Source organism: Ruditapes philippinarum, unplaced genomic scaffold (assembly GCF_026571515.1).
Source record: "Ruditapes philippinarum isolate M1 unplaced genomic scaffold, ASM2657151v2 ctg302_1_1_1_1, whole genome shotgun sequence".
Classification (NCBI taxonomy): Eukaryota; Metazoa; Mollusca; class Bivalvia; order Venerida; family Veneridae; genus Ruditapes; species Ruditapes philippinarum.
The window spans coordinates 38,405-59,449 of NW_026859651.1; the positions used below are offsets into that span (position 1 = coordinate 38,405).

The window sequence follows — 21,045 nt, forward strand, 5'->3', positions numbered from 1 at the left end:
GCTATGAATAATCTATTTCGTATTTTTAATGATGTAGAACTACCAATGGATCAGAAGTGTAAGTTGTTAAATACACTAGTACAGTATGGTAAATCCTTTATTTTGTGTCCAAAATCAGGGGTAAACATGAAGCTACGGATATTGAGGCTATTCACACTTAGTTTTTAAGACGCATTTTGGGTGTTAAAAAGTCAACAAATTTATCTGCACTTTATGAAGAATGAGGTAAAATTTCATTTGTTATTAATTCGATAATAAATATGATTAAGTACTCGATAAATTTTTTGAAACAAAATGATACTGCTCTTGTTAAAACCAGTTATTTAATGGAAGTGGCTAGCCGTTTGGGCCTGTATGTCTAGCCAATAGTTCTTGCGGGTTGTGAGTCACATACAACTAGCCAGGACACACTGTATGAAAGTGGAAAATGCATGTGTTATTTTGTGTCGATAAACGAGGATATTAACCAAGTCAGTTTGATAAATATTCTCCGCCATTTTGCATGTTTTGTAAAGAAATAAATACGAAAAAGATTATACAAGTGTTGTAATCTTGATAAAATTGTCAAAGTTGCATGCTATAAGTTACAATGCCGTTTTTTATGCTTATGATTTGTTGTTTTATTTGTATGAAAGATGAATTGTTGTAGCGTGTACCGAGCTGTTGATTAATTTTCTAGTTGCTACAAAATTAAATCTAATAAATCTTGATATTCTTAAATGCAAATACATGTCATTTTTCTCGGGACACTTATCCTAATGATTGGAAAATAACTAAAAACACCATTCATTGCAAAATAACAATCTTAATCTATTTCTAAAATCTATCAAAAATATATATTCCAAGAAATAATTTATTTACTCAAAAACTCTTCTCAACGTAATATCATTCTTAAGGTTAACCTATCATTCATTCATCTACAGCTGTACAATTTAACATTTCAACAATCTCATATCTTATACTTCTAAAATACAATACTTCGAACATTAATAAATTGTTCCTTATTTATCATTTGTCATATAATTATAGCATCCTTAGTACCAGATATCTGAGATTTCTGTGAACTAATAACTATAAGCTTTAACATCAACCAAAATGTTTCTAATGAACCATTGGTCCGAGACGTCTTACTGAAACACAGAACATTTCAGTACCATATATCTGAGATTCTGCGTACAAGAAAATGTTACTATCATTACGATCCGACCCTTACAAGTACATAACCAAACACATCTCAAATATCTATTTCCCAAAAATACTTCAACTAAAACATTTATCCAGAGCTTAATGACAGAAATAGTAAAAAGTTGTTAGTGCCAGATATCTGAGATTTCTGCACAGTATGTATAGTATGTATTTATACTACGTCGTTCCCTTCATACAGAGACATATTCAGACTACCTTAAATACCAATATCTCAAACTTTCTTCTATCAAACGTTTGTCCATGAGGTTTGACAAAAACAGCAAGATATTTTTAGCACCAGATATCTGAGATTATGTGTACCAGTAAATATAATACTGCTCTCAGATCTGCCCCACGGACAAAACCAAACTGACTCTGATTTTGATTGACCAATAAAAATATACTGATTCTAACAAAATCTTATAAGCGTCTGTTACCTGAACTATTCTTTGTACAATTTATTGTGTGTAATAAATAAACACTTTAAAATATAAATACATTGCCGGATACCCTAAAATTATACAGATTTAATAGTAAAAGTGACTAAAATACCTACTCTTTATATCTTGTTAAATTTATGAATAGTTTCTTATACTTTTTTAATGCAAACTTATAGAAAGGGGAGGTAATCAAGTTAAGTTTAAGGTACATTTCCGTCACATGATTTAATGATATTTTTGTTAATTAAGCACATGGATCGAATAAATAATCATAAAGGCAAAAGAAGCTTTTTCCTAACGGCATGATCGGAGTGGAATAAATAAATTGAAAAAATGGTAGAAAGAAAAAACAATTGTACAATTTTTAGATACAGTGAAACCACTATCAATTAGCCTTAATTAAAGCCTATCAAGGGACTGAGAATGTGCTTTGCGGAACATGCAAACTTTTCTTAATGATGGACAAACTTCTACTGTTTGTAATTTGACACAATTATCAGAGCCCAACAACGATTATTTTCGGTGCTTTTTTTCATTTTTAAAGGTGTTGAAAAATAAAATTATTGAAACAATAAAGGATTATTCTCACAATTTTGTAACCTTTTTCAATTGATGTTATTCAACTGCAACACTTTTTTCTCGCCATCTGGAAATGACATAGATCGATATATTCGTACTTTCTTTACTGTAGCCAAAATGGCAACAAATCTCTGAAAAGTAAACATAAGAATACAATTGCTGTTTCTTGGTTAAAATCCTCCCTTAAAGTCATTAAATAACATATGAATCTTTAACTTCCATATATTTTGAAAAGTGCCATACGGCAAGCCAATACAGTGTGTCCTGGTCTCTCCCTACATAACTCAAGTATGGCTAGAACTTTTGGCTAACTGTACGGGCCCTAACGGCTAGCAACTTCCTTATTTAATTTTAAGTAGATGCAGATCGCAATTTAAAATATAATGGAGTAATTTGGGCTTTTCAGATAAAAAATAAAAACTATTCTACAAAAACATGGTTTATTGTACGCATGGAATGATGAATTTGAAATCAAAATTCTTTATATATGCCCAAAAGAATTTCGTGCATATTACGAGGGATGTTCGAAATGTATTGCTTATTTCCATCCGGCGACTTCAAATTTCATGTTAGCTCAAAAGTGGCTCAGAAGTACTCCTCGTGGCTATTAATGCAAAGTTCCAGCCGATGTATCCACTTCTTGAAGGCGTCACGGTACGCTGATTTGGGCACAGTAATAAGGTACTGATGAATGGCAGATCCAAGTGCTTGTCGAGACTTGTATTTATACCCAGGAAGGAAGAATTTCGATTTCGGAAACAAAACGAAATCACATGGGGCAAGGTTTGGAGAATACGGGGGGGGGGGGGGAGGGTGAGCCAAAACAGTTACTTTTACTTTTTTCAAAAACGCCGAAATTATTGCGGAGGTATGAGCGGGGGCATTGTTATGTAGAAGACGCATATGCTTATAACTAGTGACAGGGCGTCGTTTCTTATAATACTTTTTCAGTTTCTTAAGTACTACATCTTTGTAGTACTTCACAGTGATACTTTTGCCCTTTTTTCACTGGCACTTTTATTGTGATCCCTATCAATTTTGGGGTCAAAGGTCAAGGTCACAGGGGCCTTGAATGGTAATATGATTTCCGCTTATTATCATGGTTACTATTTATCACAAAGTCTTCATATTTCACATATAGATTGGTCATATCTAGTGCATGATCCCTTTTAGTTTTGGGTCACTAGGTCAAAGGTCAAGGTCACATGGGCCTTAATGTCAGGATGGTTTCCGCTCATTATCTTGGTTAAAATTCGACACAAAGCCTTCATATTTCACAAATGGATTTGTCATAACTAGTAGATGACCCTTATAAATTTTGGTTCACTAGGCCAAAGGTCAAGGTCACAGAGGCTTTGAATGTAAATATGATTTCTGCTTATTATATTGGTTACTATTTATTACAGAGTCTTCATATTTCACATATTAATTGGTTATACCTAGTAGATGACCCTTTTTAATTTTAGGGTCACCAGGTCAAAGGTCAAGGTCACAATGTTTTTAAATGGTATAGGATTTCAGCTCATTATCTTGAAAAATAATTATCACAAAGTCTTCATATTTCACATAGTGATTGGTCATTACCAACAGATGATCCGTATAGCTTTTGGCGTCACTAGATCACAGGGGCCTTAAATGTGAGAAAAGTTTCCACTTATTATCTTGAAAACTATTCATCACAAAGTCTTCATATTTCTTATATTGATTGGTCATATATAGTAAGTGACCCCTATATATTTTGTGTTCACTAAGTAAAAGTGTAAGGTCACAGGGGCCTTAAATGTCTCATTATCTTGAAAAGTATTCATCGCACAGTCTTCATTATTTTTCTTTTTTCCACAATTGAATGCTTCAATGTACCCACTTAAGGCAAGTTTCTCTAACAAAATTACCAATAATGTGAGTCAAGGGCTAGAAAGATGGGGGGGGGGGGGCATATGTGTCGTTCAATATTTCTTGTTCCCTTAAACCTTATAGGAGCTACATGAAATAGTTTTACCTCTTATTTCTATCAAAAGTGTTTCTAAAAATAGTTCATCATTGCTTGTAAAGTTAATGTCTTTATTTCTTGTATTAAATATATAGTCTATATTATAAACTGGTATACAATATTGTAGTTTTATTTCATCAATATTTATGCCCCCGCCCTATAATGGCCGGGGCATATAGTGTTACCCAGTTCCGTCCTTCCATCATTCCGTCCTTCCGTCATTCTGTCATTCCGTCATCATCAGTTTCCGGTCATTACCTTAGTAACGGCTGCACACATTCAACTCAAATTTGACATATGGATATGTCATGAGAGAATACACGTCAAATTCGTATTTGGTCATGGTTCGATGATTTTTGGCAGAGTAATGCCCCTTTCACTTTAAAAATAATATGAAATTTTCATTTTCCTTTCATTAGCTCCCCAACAGTGTTACATATTCAACTCAAATTTGACATATGGATATGTCGAAGGAATGCACAGGTCAAGTTGGAATTTGGTCATGGTTCGATGATTTTTAGCAGAGTTATGTCCCTTTCACTTTGAAAAAAAAAGAGTAAAATTTTAGTGTTCCGTTCATTATCTCCGCTACGGTATTACACATTCAACTCAAATTTGACATATGGATACGCCAAAGAAATTTGCAGGTCAAGTTTGAATTTTGTCATGGTATGATAATTTTTGGCAGAGTTATGCCCCATTAACTTTGAAGAAAGGAAATTTTCAGTTCGCATTCATTATCTCCCCAACATATCTATCTCCCCCAACATATTCAACTCAAATTAAAGATATGGATGTGTCATACGAATGCATTGGTCAATTGCGTCAATTTGGTCATGGTTTGATGATAGCTAACAGAGTAATCCCTCCTGAAAAAATCAGAAATTTTAAGTTTACGTTCATTATCTCCTCAATGGTTGTACACATTCAACTCAAATATAGGTACATCTTAAGAATAAGCAGTTCAAGTTTGACTTTGGTCGTGGTTCAATGATTTTGGACATTCTTATCTTTCTTGAACGTTGGAAAAAAATTTGAATTTTCACTATCAGCACTCATACTTTTGTGGAAATGTATGTAGCCATTATTTTGGCTACAAATAGGCAATATGCAATTTTACAAAAGGTTAAGACTGAATAAATCAGTGTCTTGAACATTGTATAAAAATGGTTTATGTTAACATTGAACAGTTTTAAGGGCTTTGAACTTAAAATAAAAAAAAAAATTGTGCAAAAAAATTTGGAACTAAATATTATCATCTGAACTTTTGGGTGCATGCGGTGGCATTTGTGGCATGATGACACATATCTAGTTTCATTTATATTTTTTAAATATCCAATATCATTTAATAAAGCATTGTTAAATTTCCACAAACCCTTACCATCACAAATATGAGAGAAATATCTAAAAATATTATTGAATGATTTGATTTATAACTCACATCAATATCACATTTTCTTACATACTGATACAAATCATTTGATAAATGAAAAAAATCTAATCTCCCTTGTTGTATAGGATTCCTACGCATCCATGTAAATTTTTTAATTTCGCCATGTAATTCTCTAAAAGGGTCAATAAGATCTTTATCTTTAATAATATCCAATAAAAAATTTCTGGCTTTTATATTATTAAAGTTTTGGATTTATAATTATGATAATCAAGATCTGGGTCTTGAACCAGGTTATAATATCCACAAATTATAAGTGAATTATTGTCATCAAGTGAGTCTACAGTATCAAAAAAACTTTTAAAAAAGCTTGGACTATCAGTATTTTGAGCATGTACATGTATATTAACTAACGTTAAGAATCTAGTTTCAAAAAGCATTTGTAAAATAATGAAACTTCCAAAATTGTCAGTGTTAATTGGCTTGATTTTGATATTTTTTTTCTGAATATAACTGCAACACCTTTAGCATTAGAGTTTCCATGGCTAAAAAAACATAAACCATTCCATTCAGAGTAGACTTTTCTTGTAGACGTATATCAGCTTTTTTGTATTGAATAAATTGAAAACATCACACCAGTTTATGCTATCATTCCAACCACTGCATTTGTTAGAAAAAAAATTAAGATTAGATATTGAATATAAGAATCAAAATATATTTATTTATCCAGTTTCCTTTATAACTACAGCTGATTTAAATAGATATATAAACCCAGTTAGAAGACATAAAGCACACCAAAAGGTTCAGTAGATGTGTAAACATAGAGAAAATAATCAAAGCACAGAAGGCGCTGAATTTGTTTGGGTCTCAGAATGTCAAAAAGGTGAAGGTTGTGAGATTATAAACCAGTTTGTTTTTGTATAGTGCCACCAATGCTTTCCAGTGTTTAAACTGTAGTAAATTGGCTATAAGACTAACTGCAACACTGATAGTCAATTCATTGTTTATTTGACTTAAAAAAATGAGTTGCCTCAACTGGGATTTGAACTCGGGACCTCTCGAATCAAAAGCGAGCGTGCAAACCCCTCGGCCACAGTGAAGTTCTATGTACATGGATTGAAAAAAACATATCATTCTAATTTAGGGTTTGTAACTCTTATTATTTCGACGCTCAACACAGATGTAATTAATCATGGAGCTTACTGTAAGCATGTATATCTATAAAGATTGAAACAATATTTAAGAAATCTTCGACCATTCGGGAACTACTTTGCTTGAACATTAATGCGCCTGTCATTTGACAATCTTTACGCATTGATCTCCCCTGAATTTTCGGCGTAAGTGTACATGTAAAGGGAAGTAACCGCTTCAAAAAAGTGGACTACTTTAAGCATATTCAATTTACAGCAATAGGCTCTGAAATTTCGCTACCATTATTTGTTTGGTCTGACGACCCAAACAAATAGAAAAAGCCAGACTAGAGTATAACAAAATAAACAATCTGAGAAAGATATTATAACAAGAACTGTCTGAGGACAGTATTGGCTAGACTATTCCAAAACGTTGTCACAGGGGTGTTTTATTGAGTATAACTATGCTAATTACCTTTGAATACATAAAATTGACCGAAAAGGTACAAAGGCTTGTTATTCAGATTATGACCCTAAGTACATGTGTAAGGTTTCAAGAAAATATCTTTGAAAAACTTTAACTTTTCAATTGAAGTTTCAATTGAATATCTCAAGCAATTATTGAAATATTTGACTTTACAAAAAACTTAAACCAAAATTTCTAAGTTAAAAAGGGGCATAATTCTGTAAACATTGTAGGCAGAGTTATCCAACTTGACAATCTGATGTACCTTGTTACTATAAATAAGTATTGTAAGTTTCAAATGAATATCTCAAGCAATAATTGAGATATTTGACTTTTAAAACAAAACTTTAACCAACACAGACGCGGACACCAATGCCGACGCCGGGCGACTACAATAGCTCTCATATTCTTCGAATAGTCGAGCTAAAAAGGAAAACATAGTTTACAAAGATAAACATGAAAAGAATGAACAAAAATATGAACAGAAAATAAACTAGATAAACAATAAGTAACAGCATAACTCAAACAATTTGTACAATTACATATGGTAAGGCAGCTTTAAACAACATAATTTTCAACTATAAATGTATTTTTATTTTAGAAAAACCTTATTTTGCGTACAGTTATTTATGAATATAAACCTGTAGTTTTATCAAAATCTTTTTAGGATTTTTCTCAATTAATTTTGGGGCGTCCGTGGCCGAGAGGTTAAGGTCGTTGACCTCAAACCACTTGCCCCTCACCACTGTGGGCTCGAATTCTGACAAGGACTTTGGATTCTTCAAGTGAGGAAGCTATCCAGCTAGCTTACGGAACGTCAGTGGTCCTACTCAGGTGCCCGTTGGTGCCTGAAATAATGCACGGAAGGGCACTTACCTCCAAGGCACAAATGTTTGTTATAATAAGACAATGTGTCATGCGCAACAACCAGACCTAAACCTCCAAGGTCAAGGTCGCACTTGCTCATTCAAGTTCAACATTGTCTATTTGATGGTATAATTATGTCGTGTCCGGTCCGTAACTTTCTTATCTTTGAAGGGATTTTGTTATACGTGCCAAAATTGTTCACAATAATGAGACAATGTGTCATGCGCAACAACCGGTCACTTACCTCCAAGGTTAAGGTCACACTTGAAGGTCAAAGATTAACATAGTCTAATACAGGGTACATTTGTGTCCGGTCCATGACTTTTTCATTAATCAAAGGAATCTGAAATAACTTGGCACAAATGTTTATTATAATAAGTCAATGTTTCATACGCAAGAACCAGACCCCTACCTTCAGGGTCAAGGTCGCACTTGCTCATTCAAGGTCAACATTGTCTATTTGATGGTATATGTCGTGTCTAGTCCATAAATTTCTTATCTTTGAAGGGATTTTGTAAATACTTGCCACAATTGTTTACAATAATGAGACAATGTGTCATGTGCAACAACCGTTCACCTACCTCCAAGGTCAAGGTCACACTTGGTGGTAAAAGATTAACATAGTCTATTAAGGGTTTTGTTTTGTGTCCGGTCCATAACCTTTTCATTTATCAAAGGAATCAGAAATAACTTGGCACAAATGTTTGTTATAATAAGACGATGTGTCATGCGCATCAACCAAACCCCTACCTCCAGGTTCAATGTCGCACTTGCTCATTCAAGGTCAACAATGTCTATTTGATGGTATATGTGGTGTTTCGTCCATAACTTTCTTATCTTTGAAGGGATTTTGTAAAATAGAGAAAGCAACAATCCCCAAAGAAAGTCCAACACATCATAATTGAAAATGTTGCAGGCTCGGTTTGATTGAGCCTGTTCATGGACGGTACGGTACAGTAAAGTACAAACTACCGTCCACGCCCTCTAGCACCGGCTTAAACAGAATTCAACATTTAAAATGAATTGGTACAATTTTGAATTTTGAAACATCCGCAGATGTGTTCATATGGCGGTTATCATGGAACCTTCAATGTGACACTAAGTGCCATTCCATGAAAAGCGGCATATGGTCCCCAAGTAAAAAATGCGTGTGCCCTAAACGAGAAAACAATGGGCGGAACTAAATAAAATGGAATTTTGAAAGGGGATCAGAGGTTATGAAGCCTGCATATCACAGATTATACGCCAAAAGACAAATTTAAAAAGCAGACCACATATCCTAGCCTTAGGTTGTTGCGCATGACACATCGTCTTATTATAATAGTTACCACAATTGTTCACAATAATGTGACGATGTGTCCAGTCCATAACTTTTTCATAGATGAAATGATTTTGTAAATACTTGCCACAAATAGTCACTATAATAAGACAATGTGTCTTGCGCAACACCTGCATCCCCACCTCCAAGTTCAAGTTCACACTTAGAGGTCAAACGTTAACATAGTCTGTTTTAGAGTATATTTTGTGTCTGATCTAGAACTTGTTCAGGATTTTGAAATAATTAGGCACACATAGTCACAATGATAAGATGATATGTCATGCATAACACATGTGTCCGTACCTCCAAGGTCAAGGTCACACATAGAGGTCAAAGATTTACATAGTCTGTTATAGGGTGTATTTTGTGTCCAGTCCATAACCTGGGATTTTAAAAATACTTAGCACAAATAATCACAATAATAAGATGAAATGTAAGGCGCAAAACATGGGTCCGTACCTCCAAGGTCACACTTAAAGGTCAAAGATTGACATAGTCTGATATAGGGTATATTTTGTGTCTGATCTATGACTTCTACATTGTTATAGGGATTTTGAAAATACTTGGCACAAATAGTAATATTAATAAGATGATATGTCATGCACAACACATGCACCCCTACCTCCAAGGTCAAGGTCACTCTTAGAGGTCAAAGGTTAACATGATAGAATTTTAAATTCCGTGTTTCATTTAACTAGTATTTCTTTTATAAATTTATTGTTGCATTTGCAGATCTAGCATTGATTATAATTTTGGACTGAAAGTCCTGAAATCCATACCTCAATCTTTTGAAATAGCACAATTTTATGTTTCATATAAAACTTCTCCGAGGGACGTTGGTAACTCTGTTACAAATTCTTGTTAGCATGTTAGAATGGAAATATATGTTAACTATTCGTGCATTATAGCATTACAATGTACAGTTTATCTTTCAAATAGTAATTAATTTCTCTGACTGAACTGGAACTGTGCATTTTTTTCTACAATAAAGCACTTGAAATTGATATCTGTTTCCTAAATATAAAAAAATCAATAAGATATCCTGTTAAAAGTTTGTCATGCAAGTGTATCATCCATAACTGCTTAAAACTTAGTATAATGTGGACATTCTGCCCCCAACCTCACCCATAAATTGTATCCTTGGACATTAGCCCAAGTTGAAATCTTTAGGTGGACAATTTGCTCTTCAAGTTTGAATTTTATGTTTGCTAATTATTACTGTATGTTACATGCATTAAAAGTTATTTTTTGCTAAAAAACTTTTTAAATTTTTGGGTTAATTCCAATTTCATCTTTCTTGTTATCGTTGGTTTCTTTTTCCCTGAACTATAAATTTTATTTGGGAGCAAAAAAGTCCAAGGGTTAATTTTTCCCTTTTATGTATCAGCCCTTATGATTTTTTTAAAATGGAGGGCAAAATTTCCGTGTGGTCAAATGTCCTTGTACTAACTAGACACATGTCTTCATTCTTCAGGATTATGTTGGTCTTAGAATGTCCAAGACTCATACTCATAAATAAAGCATGGATTCTAAGTAAATTATCCCTCGTTATGAATTTTGTTTGAATATTATCAAATCTCACTTAACTTAAAAAAGGTTATGTGTCCATCCTATATTTTTAACATACATTATCGTTATAGATGACAGAGAGAATGAAGATATTGCAGGAGCTAGAGGAAACAGTTCACCACTTTTCAGCTCTTCTAGTAGACCTGATGAAAATGAAACTGGTGACTGTGCTGGTGACTATGTCAGATTAAAAGATGTAATTCATGCAAATGAAGATGCAACTCCTGTCTATGTTAATATAGCAGGTCAGGATGATGCTGTGAGGTCGGATGAACAGATGGCAAAGGAAACAAGTTTAATTTCCGGTAAGTCAAAGACTATAATTGGAAATTCCCATACTCAGAAAGTTACACACAGATCATCTAAGACAGTATCTTGTGGCAATGAGGATGAAAAATTTAATGATGATTCCCTCTCATTATCTAATATTTGTCAAATGAAAAAATTCAGATCAGCAGCTGTACCTGGAAGAGAAGACATGCTGAAACCTCAAAAGGGGCATGACCTGCATAAAGCTTCAGTACAAACTGTAAAACAAAGTTCTACAAAGATGGTAAAAGGAATATTAATGGTAAATCTGTGTGGTAAAGATCTAGGAGATTCAAGTCAAAGCAATCTTCACTCAAGCACTGAAGATCCTGATGTTGATGAACTTGCAACATCATTTAACACTCAACTTTATCTAAATGGCAAGTTTAATAAGCCAGTTATCTTTCATTTACTGAATAAAACAATAAACTTGCAACATCACTAAACACTCTTAAAATAAGTGCCAAGTTGACTTTCATTTATTGAATAAAGCAAAGATAGATTATTTGAAATATAATATTTCCGATTAAAAGAACATATGTATTTAATTAGGGTACACAAATTCAAAATCCATCATTTTTTTAGCTCACCTGACCACGAAGTGATCAAGGTGAGGTAAAGTGATGGAGCTATGTCCGGCGTCCGTCGTCGTGCATCGTGCGTCGTCAACAATTGGGTTGTTAACAGTCTAGCAGTCACAGTTTTGATTGGATCGTCTTCAAACTTTGTCAGAATGTTTGTCTCAATGAAATACAGATCGAGTTCGAAGATGGGTTATCACGGGTCAAAAACTAGGTCACAGGAGCTAAAAATAGAAAAAGCTTGTTAACACTTTAGTGGCTGCAGTTTTTATCCCAATATTCTGGAAATTTGTCAGGAAGGTTGTTTTGATGATTTCTAGGTCAAGTTCGAAGATGGGTCATCTCCGGTCAAAAACTAGGTCACAGGAGCTAAAAATAGATAAAGCTTGTTAACACTCTAGTGGCTGCAGTTTTCATCCAAATATTCTGGAAATTTGTCAGAAAGGTTGTTTTGATAATGTCTAAGTCAATTTTGAAGATGGGTCATCTCCGGTCAAAAACTAGGTCACAGGAGCTAAAAATAGAAAAAGCTTGTTAACACTCTAGTTGCTGCAGTTTTGATTCAAATATTCTTGAAATTTGTCAGGAAGGTTGTTTTGATGATTTTTAGGTCAAGTGCGAAGAAGGGTCATGTCTGGTCAAAAACTAAGTCACAGGAGCTAAAAATAGAAAAAAGTTGTAAACACTTTTATGGTTGCAGTTTTCATCCAACTATTCTGGAAATTTGTCCGGAAGGTTGTTTTGATGATTTCTAGGTCATGTTCGAAGATGGGTCATCTCAGGTCAAAAACTAGGTCACAGGAGCTAAAAATAGAAAAAGCTTGTTAACATTCTAGTGGCTGCAGTTTTCATCTAAATATTCTGGAAATTTGTCAAGAAGTTTGATTTGATGATTTCTCAGTCAGGGTTGAAGATGGCTTATGTCTGGTCAAAAACTAGGTCACAGGAGCTAAAAATAGAAAAAGTTTGTTAACACTCTAGTGGCTGCAGTTTTCATTTAAATATTCTGGAAATTTGTCAGGAGAGTTGTTTTGATGATTTTTTAGGTAAAGTTCGAAGATGGGTCATGTCCGGTCAAAAACTAGGTCACAGGAGCTAAAAATAGAAAAATCTTTATAACACTCTAGTGGCTGCAGTTTTTATTTAAGTATTCTGGAAAATGGTTTAGGAAGGTTGTTATGATGATTTCTAGGTCAAGTTTGAATATGGATGTGTCTGGTCGAAAATTAGGTCACATTGCCCAAATATGGAAAAACCGTTTTAACACACTAGAGGTCACATGTTTGACTCAGTTGTCATCAAACTTGGCCATGATGCTTGTCTAAGACATTGCTTGGATGCGGTTGTGTCAGGTGAGCGATCCAGGGCCATCAATGCCCCTTTTTTTCATTCTAAGAGGCAAGAAATCATAATACAATAATTTTATGTTTAAAAGGAGACTGACTGAATAATTAAGTGAAATCAGTTTAGTCAATCATTAGATTAAGGTCCTTGTATGATATACCGATGGGTCAATTGTATATCTGCTGTATTTTTAAAGTGACACACAACCAAAATAAAAAAAATGTATTTTAAAAATTCAAACTTAAGAATACTGTAACTTCATTTACAAAATTTGTTAAATATTAACAATCCAGGTGCAACTAATATTTCTAGCAAAATGTGACATAATTACTATTTTTATTGCCAAAGTTCACAAAAATATAAGTTATAGTAATTTATGAATGATATGACAATTTAACAAAGGTTAAATCACTTATTTTGTATAATTGACAATATGCTTATCCATTAGAAAAAGTGTTAGTTTTCATGAAAAAAAAAACATAAATCCTGAGGTGTGCGGCAGGCTGAGCTTTAATGCACATATATTTATATACAGTTTGACTTCACATTAAAAGTCAGGAAACCTGTAGATATTTTATTGTCATTCTCTGCTAATTTTTTTCTTGCAGAAAAAAGTGATAGTAAAAATATTTTTAGACAAAAGAACAATACAACAAATGTAAAATGAAGTGCTAAAATTTTCACAATGTTTTCAGGTATTATTATTAGATATTATTATTTAAAAACATTTTTGTCTTGTTAAGATTCTGATGCAGATACTGCTGGGAGCTTACCACCAACTGATGACCAACAAATTGCAGGCCAACATAGAGCATCTGGACAAGCAGGTATCGTTAGATTTCTTTTTCTGATAATTTATGGTGCATAGTATGAAATTGTTGAAATTTGTAAGAAATTTTTCAAAGAGGCGAATGTCAGATTCATGCTTGACTAAACAATTGTTTTCTCAAGACGGTTTCATTTGGTAACACATTTGTGCAGAGATTTTCTTTTGCTGTGATAAAACAATTTATTCAAGGCTTATATCTAAAATCAAAATTTTGTGGTCAAATGAAAGAGTAAATATCTGGTAAATGCTTTAGAGATAATACTCTTTTATTTCACTGCAGATAATTTGCTGCACAATTGAAAACTTACATCAGATAGACATGCTTAATTGTACTTGAAATGTTTTCGAAGTATTTGATGTTTTGGGCATAGTAATATAGTTTTTACTTGTACAAAAATTTGTAAGGTCAGCTTAAATTATACTTAAAAGACAGTTCTGCAGTAAGTAAAAGTATCTCATCCCATTTGTTAACTTCAGTCAGACGTCATGGCCATCACATGTCTGCTGTTAAATTATTTCACAGGACTTGAAGACATTTGTAATGATATTGCAAGCATTGCTGATATGTTGATATGTCTCTTGAATATGATAGTTGTTTACTCTTTATAGAAAAAAATGGTGTCTTGAGAAGTCTTTCAGAAAGTTATTAAATGGAGTATAGTACATTTAAAAATGAGAAAAGAAGTGGAATCTATTTTGCAGGTGAGGGAATATGTTTGACAAAGTTTAATGAGGAATTAGAAAAGAAGAAGAAGGAAAACATTACACATACTATTGAGAGAGAGGAGAAGGAATACATTACACACAATATTGATAATCATTTAGGAAAGGGAATTGAAAGCACAAAGTTAGATGAAATTCTACACACAGCAGAAAAGGATCATGATGGACATGTAAAAATTGAAAAAGTGAAATATAAAGATACAACACCAGGCAACCATCTGACAGCTACAGTTTTAGGACCCTTATTGAAAGATGATTTACAAGATTGTTTGTATACACAATGGACTTTAGAAACATGTACATTAACACTAGTTGAAAGCAAGCCATATTTACCCAGTGCAGATGTTGTTCTTGTACCTGTGTATGGAAATGCTAAATCTGGTAAAATAAAAATAAAAATATTCTGTATTTCACTAGACAAAATTAGATGTTTAAGACTTTTTGGAATTGTATGTACAAATGCCATTATCTCATATTAGTTACATTGTGTTGGATAAAAATGTCAACTTAAGGGAATTATTTCATTTGGCATTGAAGCATTTTTATACCCCGAAACGAAATTTGGGAGGGGGCAGGGCGTATATAGAAGTTGCCCAGTTGTTGGTCAGTCGGTTGGTTGTTCAGTCTGTCCAGCAGTCCGTTGCATTTTCCTTTTCCAGAGTAAACTGTGAAGACTGATGGTTGGAATTCAATACAACTTCATACAATTGTTAAACACAATAATAGTAAGTGCAGTGCTCAAGAATCAAAACTCCATCATGACAAATTACAGAGTCATTGCCCATTGATACTTTTACTTGTCGCAGAGCTAAACTTGAAAACTACTGTTTGGAATTTAGAACAACTTCATACAATGGTCACTCACAAAAGAGGAACTGCAGTGCACAAACACCATAACTCTAATTAAAGTAATTACTGAGTGATTGCCCTTTTATCCTTCCTTTTTTTCTTGACCAGAGCATTACTTGAAAACCACTTGTTGGAATTAAATACAATTTTATTCAATGGTCAAGCACATTAAGAGAAAGTGCAGTGCTTAAGAACTATAACTCCATCTTGACTTATCTCTGAGTTATTGCCCTTTGATACTTTTCCTTTTCTGGAGCATAGCTAAATGAATAGTGCTGGTTGGAATTTAAAACAACTCCATATAATGGTCAAGCATAACAAGAGGAAGTGCAGTGCACAAGAACCATAACTTTATCTAAAATAATTATAGAGTTATTGCCTTCTGTTGCTTTTCTGTTGCATTTTCCTTGTCTGGAGCATAACTTGAAAACCACAAGTTGGAAAACAACTTCATTTAATGTTCAAACACGTTGAGAGAAAGTGCAGTGCACAAAAAACATTACTCCATCTTGACTAATCACAGAGTTATTGCTTTTAATTACTTTTTCTTGTCCAGTGCATAATTTGAAAACTAATGGTTGGAATTCAATGCAACTTCATACAATGGTCGAGCACAACAAGAGGTAGTGTAGTGCATAAGAACCATTACTCTTTCTAGAGTAGTTATAGAGTGATTACTCTTTATTCCTTTTCCTTGTCACGGAGCATAACATTAAATCTACATGTTGAACTTCAAAACAAGATTGTACAATGGTAAAGTAAATTGAGAGAAAGTGCAGTGTAAAGGAACCAAAACTCTCTCTTGACTAATTTTAGAGTAATTGCCCTTTTTTACTTTTGTTACTTTCTTGTCCATTGCATAAATTGAAAATTAATGGTTGGAATTCAATGCAACTACATACAATGGTCAAGTGCAGTGAAATGAAGTGCACTGTTCAAAAATCATAACTTCATTTGGACTTATTACATTGTTATTGCCCTTTGTTACTTTTTCTTGTCTAGTTCTTAACTTGAGCAGTTGCAACTTCATACATTGGTCAAGCACAATGAGAGGAAGTGCAGTGTACAATAACCATAACTCCATCTCAAGTATTTGCAGAGTTATTGCTCTTTGTTTCTTTTCCTTGTCTGGTGCATTACTTATCAACTAAAGTTTAGAATTCAATGCAACTGGCACAATGAGAGGAAGTGCAGTGTTCAAGAACCATTACTCTATCTGGACTTATTACAGGGTAATTCAATTAAACTTCATCAATGGGCAACCACATAGTAAGGAAATGCAACATACAAAAACCACAACTACCTTTAATTGCCCACAATCATAACTATTTCAATTCTTTTACAAGGTACATGTATTCTGTTACTTACTTCCACAATTCAAAGCAGTCTTGTTGGGGGTATTAATCACATTTAGTGATAGCTCTAGTCTAAGTTAATTGCTACTTAATGTTTGAATGATTTTTGTTCAACTGTCTTTATAGGTAGCTAGATTAAATATATTGAACACTGGAATTAAATTAAATATCTTCAACACTTATTAAATGAATTTATTTTAGAATTTTTATCACATCAAGCAAGTTGTATAACATGAAACATTTACTAATCTTTTTAGGTCTGTTACAAGGATATAGAAAGAAAATTGATGTACCAATCCCGCAGTCATACATAACCAGAAAAAAATTTACAGCTACAATAGAAAGCTTTGTTTGCAGATATCTCTCGGATGAAGCTTGCATATCTGTTCATATAGAATCATCACCAATAGATGTATGGTCAGGATACAAGTATGTCAAGCAAATTCTGGATTCTTTAATTGAGTGGAAGAAAAAGTCAATGGGTTCAAGAAAAGACATAGTGCTTTGTTGCTGTAACAAAGTTGTCTATCATAAGTGCTTAGAAAGTTGCCAAGAATTATTGTGTTCCAAAGGCATGTATGAAACAGTGCTGTCAATAAACAAAGGCAAGTTTTCTATCAAATTTTTCTATTTAAATTATGATTTTGCAACATTGTCAAAATAAATAGATTTGAAAATTTCTTGATGATGATTGTTTGAAAATCACTGGAAGGGCCAGTGTGAACTAAATTTAACATGTGGCATTGCCTTTTTTGACCTTTACAAAACTGATATGAATCATACCCCTTGGTTTAGTATGGGCCCCGCCCAGGGGATCACTTGTAGACTGATAAAGGAAAACAAATGTGAGGCTTATTGTGTGCCCATTTCTAAGATATTTGGCATGTCACATCACTTTGTCGCTTATTTCATATAGACATACATTTATCATGACCTTCAGGTCAAAATTTGCCCTGCCCCAGGAGTCACTTGCTTTATGAAGACTGTGGTATAGGAAACGCATCTTATCTTTTTGTTGATAGCTACTATGCAATAAAACATTGCCTAGTAGACCTCTTTAAATGTTTTATGAATCATGCCCTCACCTTGGAGACCATACAGTATCATAAGGATGATTAAAATAAAAGATTTTTTAGGTAAGTTTCTTGATTTGGGTCTCTTCTCTAATCTCTAATTGAAAAATTATTTTTGATTTCACAATCAAATTTAAATGTAGGCATATGTTGCATTGCGGTGCTGCAGTTGACCTCAGTCTTCAGTAGCTCCTTTAATATTAATAAATATCAGTAGGAATCTGAGATTCATCTGTATAAAATTCATACATCTTCTTGTTTTTAGCCCACCTGTCACAAAGTGACATGGTTGAGCTTTTTTGATCGCTTTTTCCGTGTCCGTCCATCCTTAAACTTTTATTTTAACGGCATCTACTCATAAACCGCTTAGCAAATTTCATCCAAACTTCACAGGAATGTTAATTAAGTGGTCACCTTTAAAAAATTGTTCAAAGAATTTAATTCCATTAAGAACTCTTGTTGCCATGTAAGCCAAAATAATAACTTAAAAAAACTTCTTTTAAAAAACCCAAAGAGCTAAGACCTTAGATATTTGGCATGAAACTTCTTCTAGTTAACAGGACTGAGAGTCAAAACTGAGTCGTATCCTACAAAATATAAACAAAGGTCGTCATCTTGGAACGAAGAAGGTATATTTTTGTTTATTAGTCGCCGGTACAAACCGTTAAATATTATACCTATGCTAGGAGAAGGCCTTATAATATGTAAATAAAAGCATAACAAGTACTGAATAATTAAAGACTATAATTTTTTTCATTAATCTCTAAAATTCAAACATACAATAACGTTGCTCAATGAAATGAAATATTCAAATGTAAACATCCTTAAAAGCAACATTACAATTTATATAAAATGAATTAATGATGTATCCCTATGGATAGGTCATTGAATTTAGGGATGCTATTACTTTTTTCAAAGTGTCAAGCGTTGCTATTTTATGATAAATAAATCATGCATGATATCTTAAATGACACTTTTGAATTATCTGGTTGTTTATATCTTTTGATACATATTCTATTTTATTATTTTATTGATTAAAAACAGTTTCTACCTGTTCCTTTGTAAGAATCACGTGACAACACGTTGTATGTTATTGTTATAAAATCTATAATTAGTAGCAAATGACTGATAAGACAGACATACAGGTAACTTGTGAATGATTGGCACAAGGTATACAAGCTGATAAAGTGCAAATCAAAGTAATTTTGTATAAATAATTACAAAATCTCGGTATGACGGTAGGGGGCCGGAATACACAGAGAAAACTAATGAACTATCTTTGTGTTAGTTTGTTTATCGCACTGAAAGGCACTTAAACGTTAACTTTATTGTATTTAATGACGGGAATATTGATTTCAGCTAAATTATATATTTTTTCGATAATGCATAAGAATAATTTTTTATGCAGACACCTCTTTTACAGTAGAATTACATTGTTTTAAGCAATAATTAAGCATATAAATTTTTAATAGTTACTTTGCAAATATTCGATTATCGCGGTAATAATTTGTCGGTAATTCTCGGATTCTGAAGTAAACCATACGGATTTCAATGTATGGTACAACGGTATATGTTTAAAGTAGAAAAACAAGTAGAATTACAAGACTATCACTTGCTTTACAAGCCTCGGTGACAAGGTGTAAGATTTATAGTTAGTTTCAAATTGAAGACTGTAGGTTCGATAAAGTGATTTTTTTATGTTTTCTTTTATGATACTTTTGTATTTTGCAAAACTTGACTATTTATCAAAATTATGAAATAAAAAAGTGCTAGAAATGAAACACACGATTTATCAACTTCTTTTTCATATAGTTAAAAGATATAATAGAAATCAATTTATGAAAACTTGATGCTTTACAATCAAAAACTCTACTTGTCACTCTTTTCGTTGGAAATGACTGAAACCAGATATATCTATTAACACGCTCAACTATTTTCGGCTTGGTTGGGTACATTTGGATTGCACAACTTTTTTGTCAAACAAAAGTGAACTTGCAACTCGAAGCGGGCCAGAATTTTTATAGGGTTTTGTGGATAAGATGCATTTCAAATAGCTTTATCCATCGTTTTGTTAGTCCCCTACCGGTTTACCGGAGGGGACTTTAGGTTTACCCTCCGTCCGTCTGCCCTTCCGTCCGTCTGTCTGTCCGTCCGTCAGTCCGTCCGTCCACAAAACTGGATCCCGCAATAACGCAAAAGGTACAGCAAATATTTTTATGAAACTTGATATATGGATAGATGGCAGTATGGAGATTATGCACGTCTTTTTCTTTTCTTCCTATGTTGAAAATTCTGGTTGCTATGGCAACAAATAGACTGAAAATATGGCAAATTTTACACATAACCTGGATCCAGTGATAACGCAAAAGTACTGAAAATATTTTTATCAAACTTGATATATGGATAGATGGTAGTATGGAGATTATGAATGACACAATGCTTGTCTATTTCTTTTCTTCCTATGTTGAAAATTCTGGTTGCTTTGGCAACAAATAGAGTGAAAATATGGCAAATTTTACACATAACCTGGATCAAGTGATAACACAAAGAGTACTAAAACTATTTTTATGAAACTACAAATATGGGTAGATGGCAGTCTGGAGATTATGCACATCTTTTCTTTTCTTCCTATGTTGAAAATTCTGGTTGCTATGGCAACAAATAGACTGAATTTCAAGATTTCTGATTCTAGTTTTTACGTTTTTTCACTATAAGTTCTTTATTTCTTAAGGTATTTTCTTCAAACTTTAGATATAAGTTTCTAGTCATCAACCACATCATATGTGACAAGGCCTACAACTCTAGCACAAATTTTATCAGAATTTCCTCCCTTGGACTTAGAATTTTAATGAAAAAAAAAAAAAAAATAACTTTCTTTCTCTTCAAATTCGAAATAAACATTCATTATCAACACCTTCATTACTAATTGTTCTTTGTTACACTCTCACATTGTGTATGACATCTTGCATCTTTTTTCAAGTGTTATCTCCTTTTAAAGAATTTTGCTTTTAAATAAGTTATATATTGATAACAGGGATGTCTTAAAAT

At 33.1% G+C, this 21,045-nt stretch overlaps 1 protein-coding gene across 1 annotated transcript in view; it reads left to right on the forward strand.

Moving 5' to 3' along the window:
- LOC132757388 (myb-like protein X) overlaps positions 1 to 17,588 on the forward strand; it is a 52,825-nt gene extending 35,237 nt beyond the window's left edge. Inside the window, exons 8-11 of the mRNA XM_060748657.1 lie at positions 11,006 to 11,239; positions 13,912 to 13,995; positions 14,700 to 15,101; positions 17,182 to 17,588. Of these exons, the coding sequence (XP_060604640.1) occupies positions 11,006 to 11,239; positions 13,912 to 13,995; positions 14,700 to 15,101; positions 17,182 to 17,588 (1,127 nt within the window). The remainder of the gene's footprint in view (positions 1 to 11,005; positions 11,240 to 13,911; positions 13,996 to 14,699; positions 15,102 to 17,181) is intronic.
- The last annotated feature ends 3,457 nt before the right edge of the window (positions 17,589 to 21,045 follow it).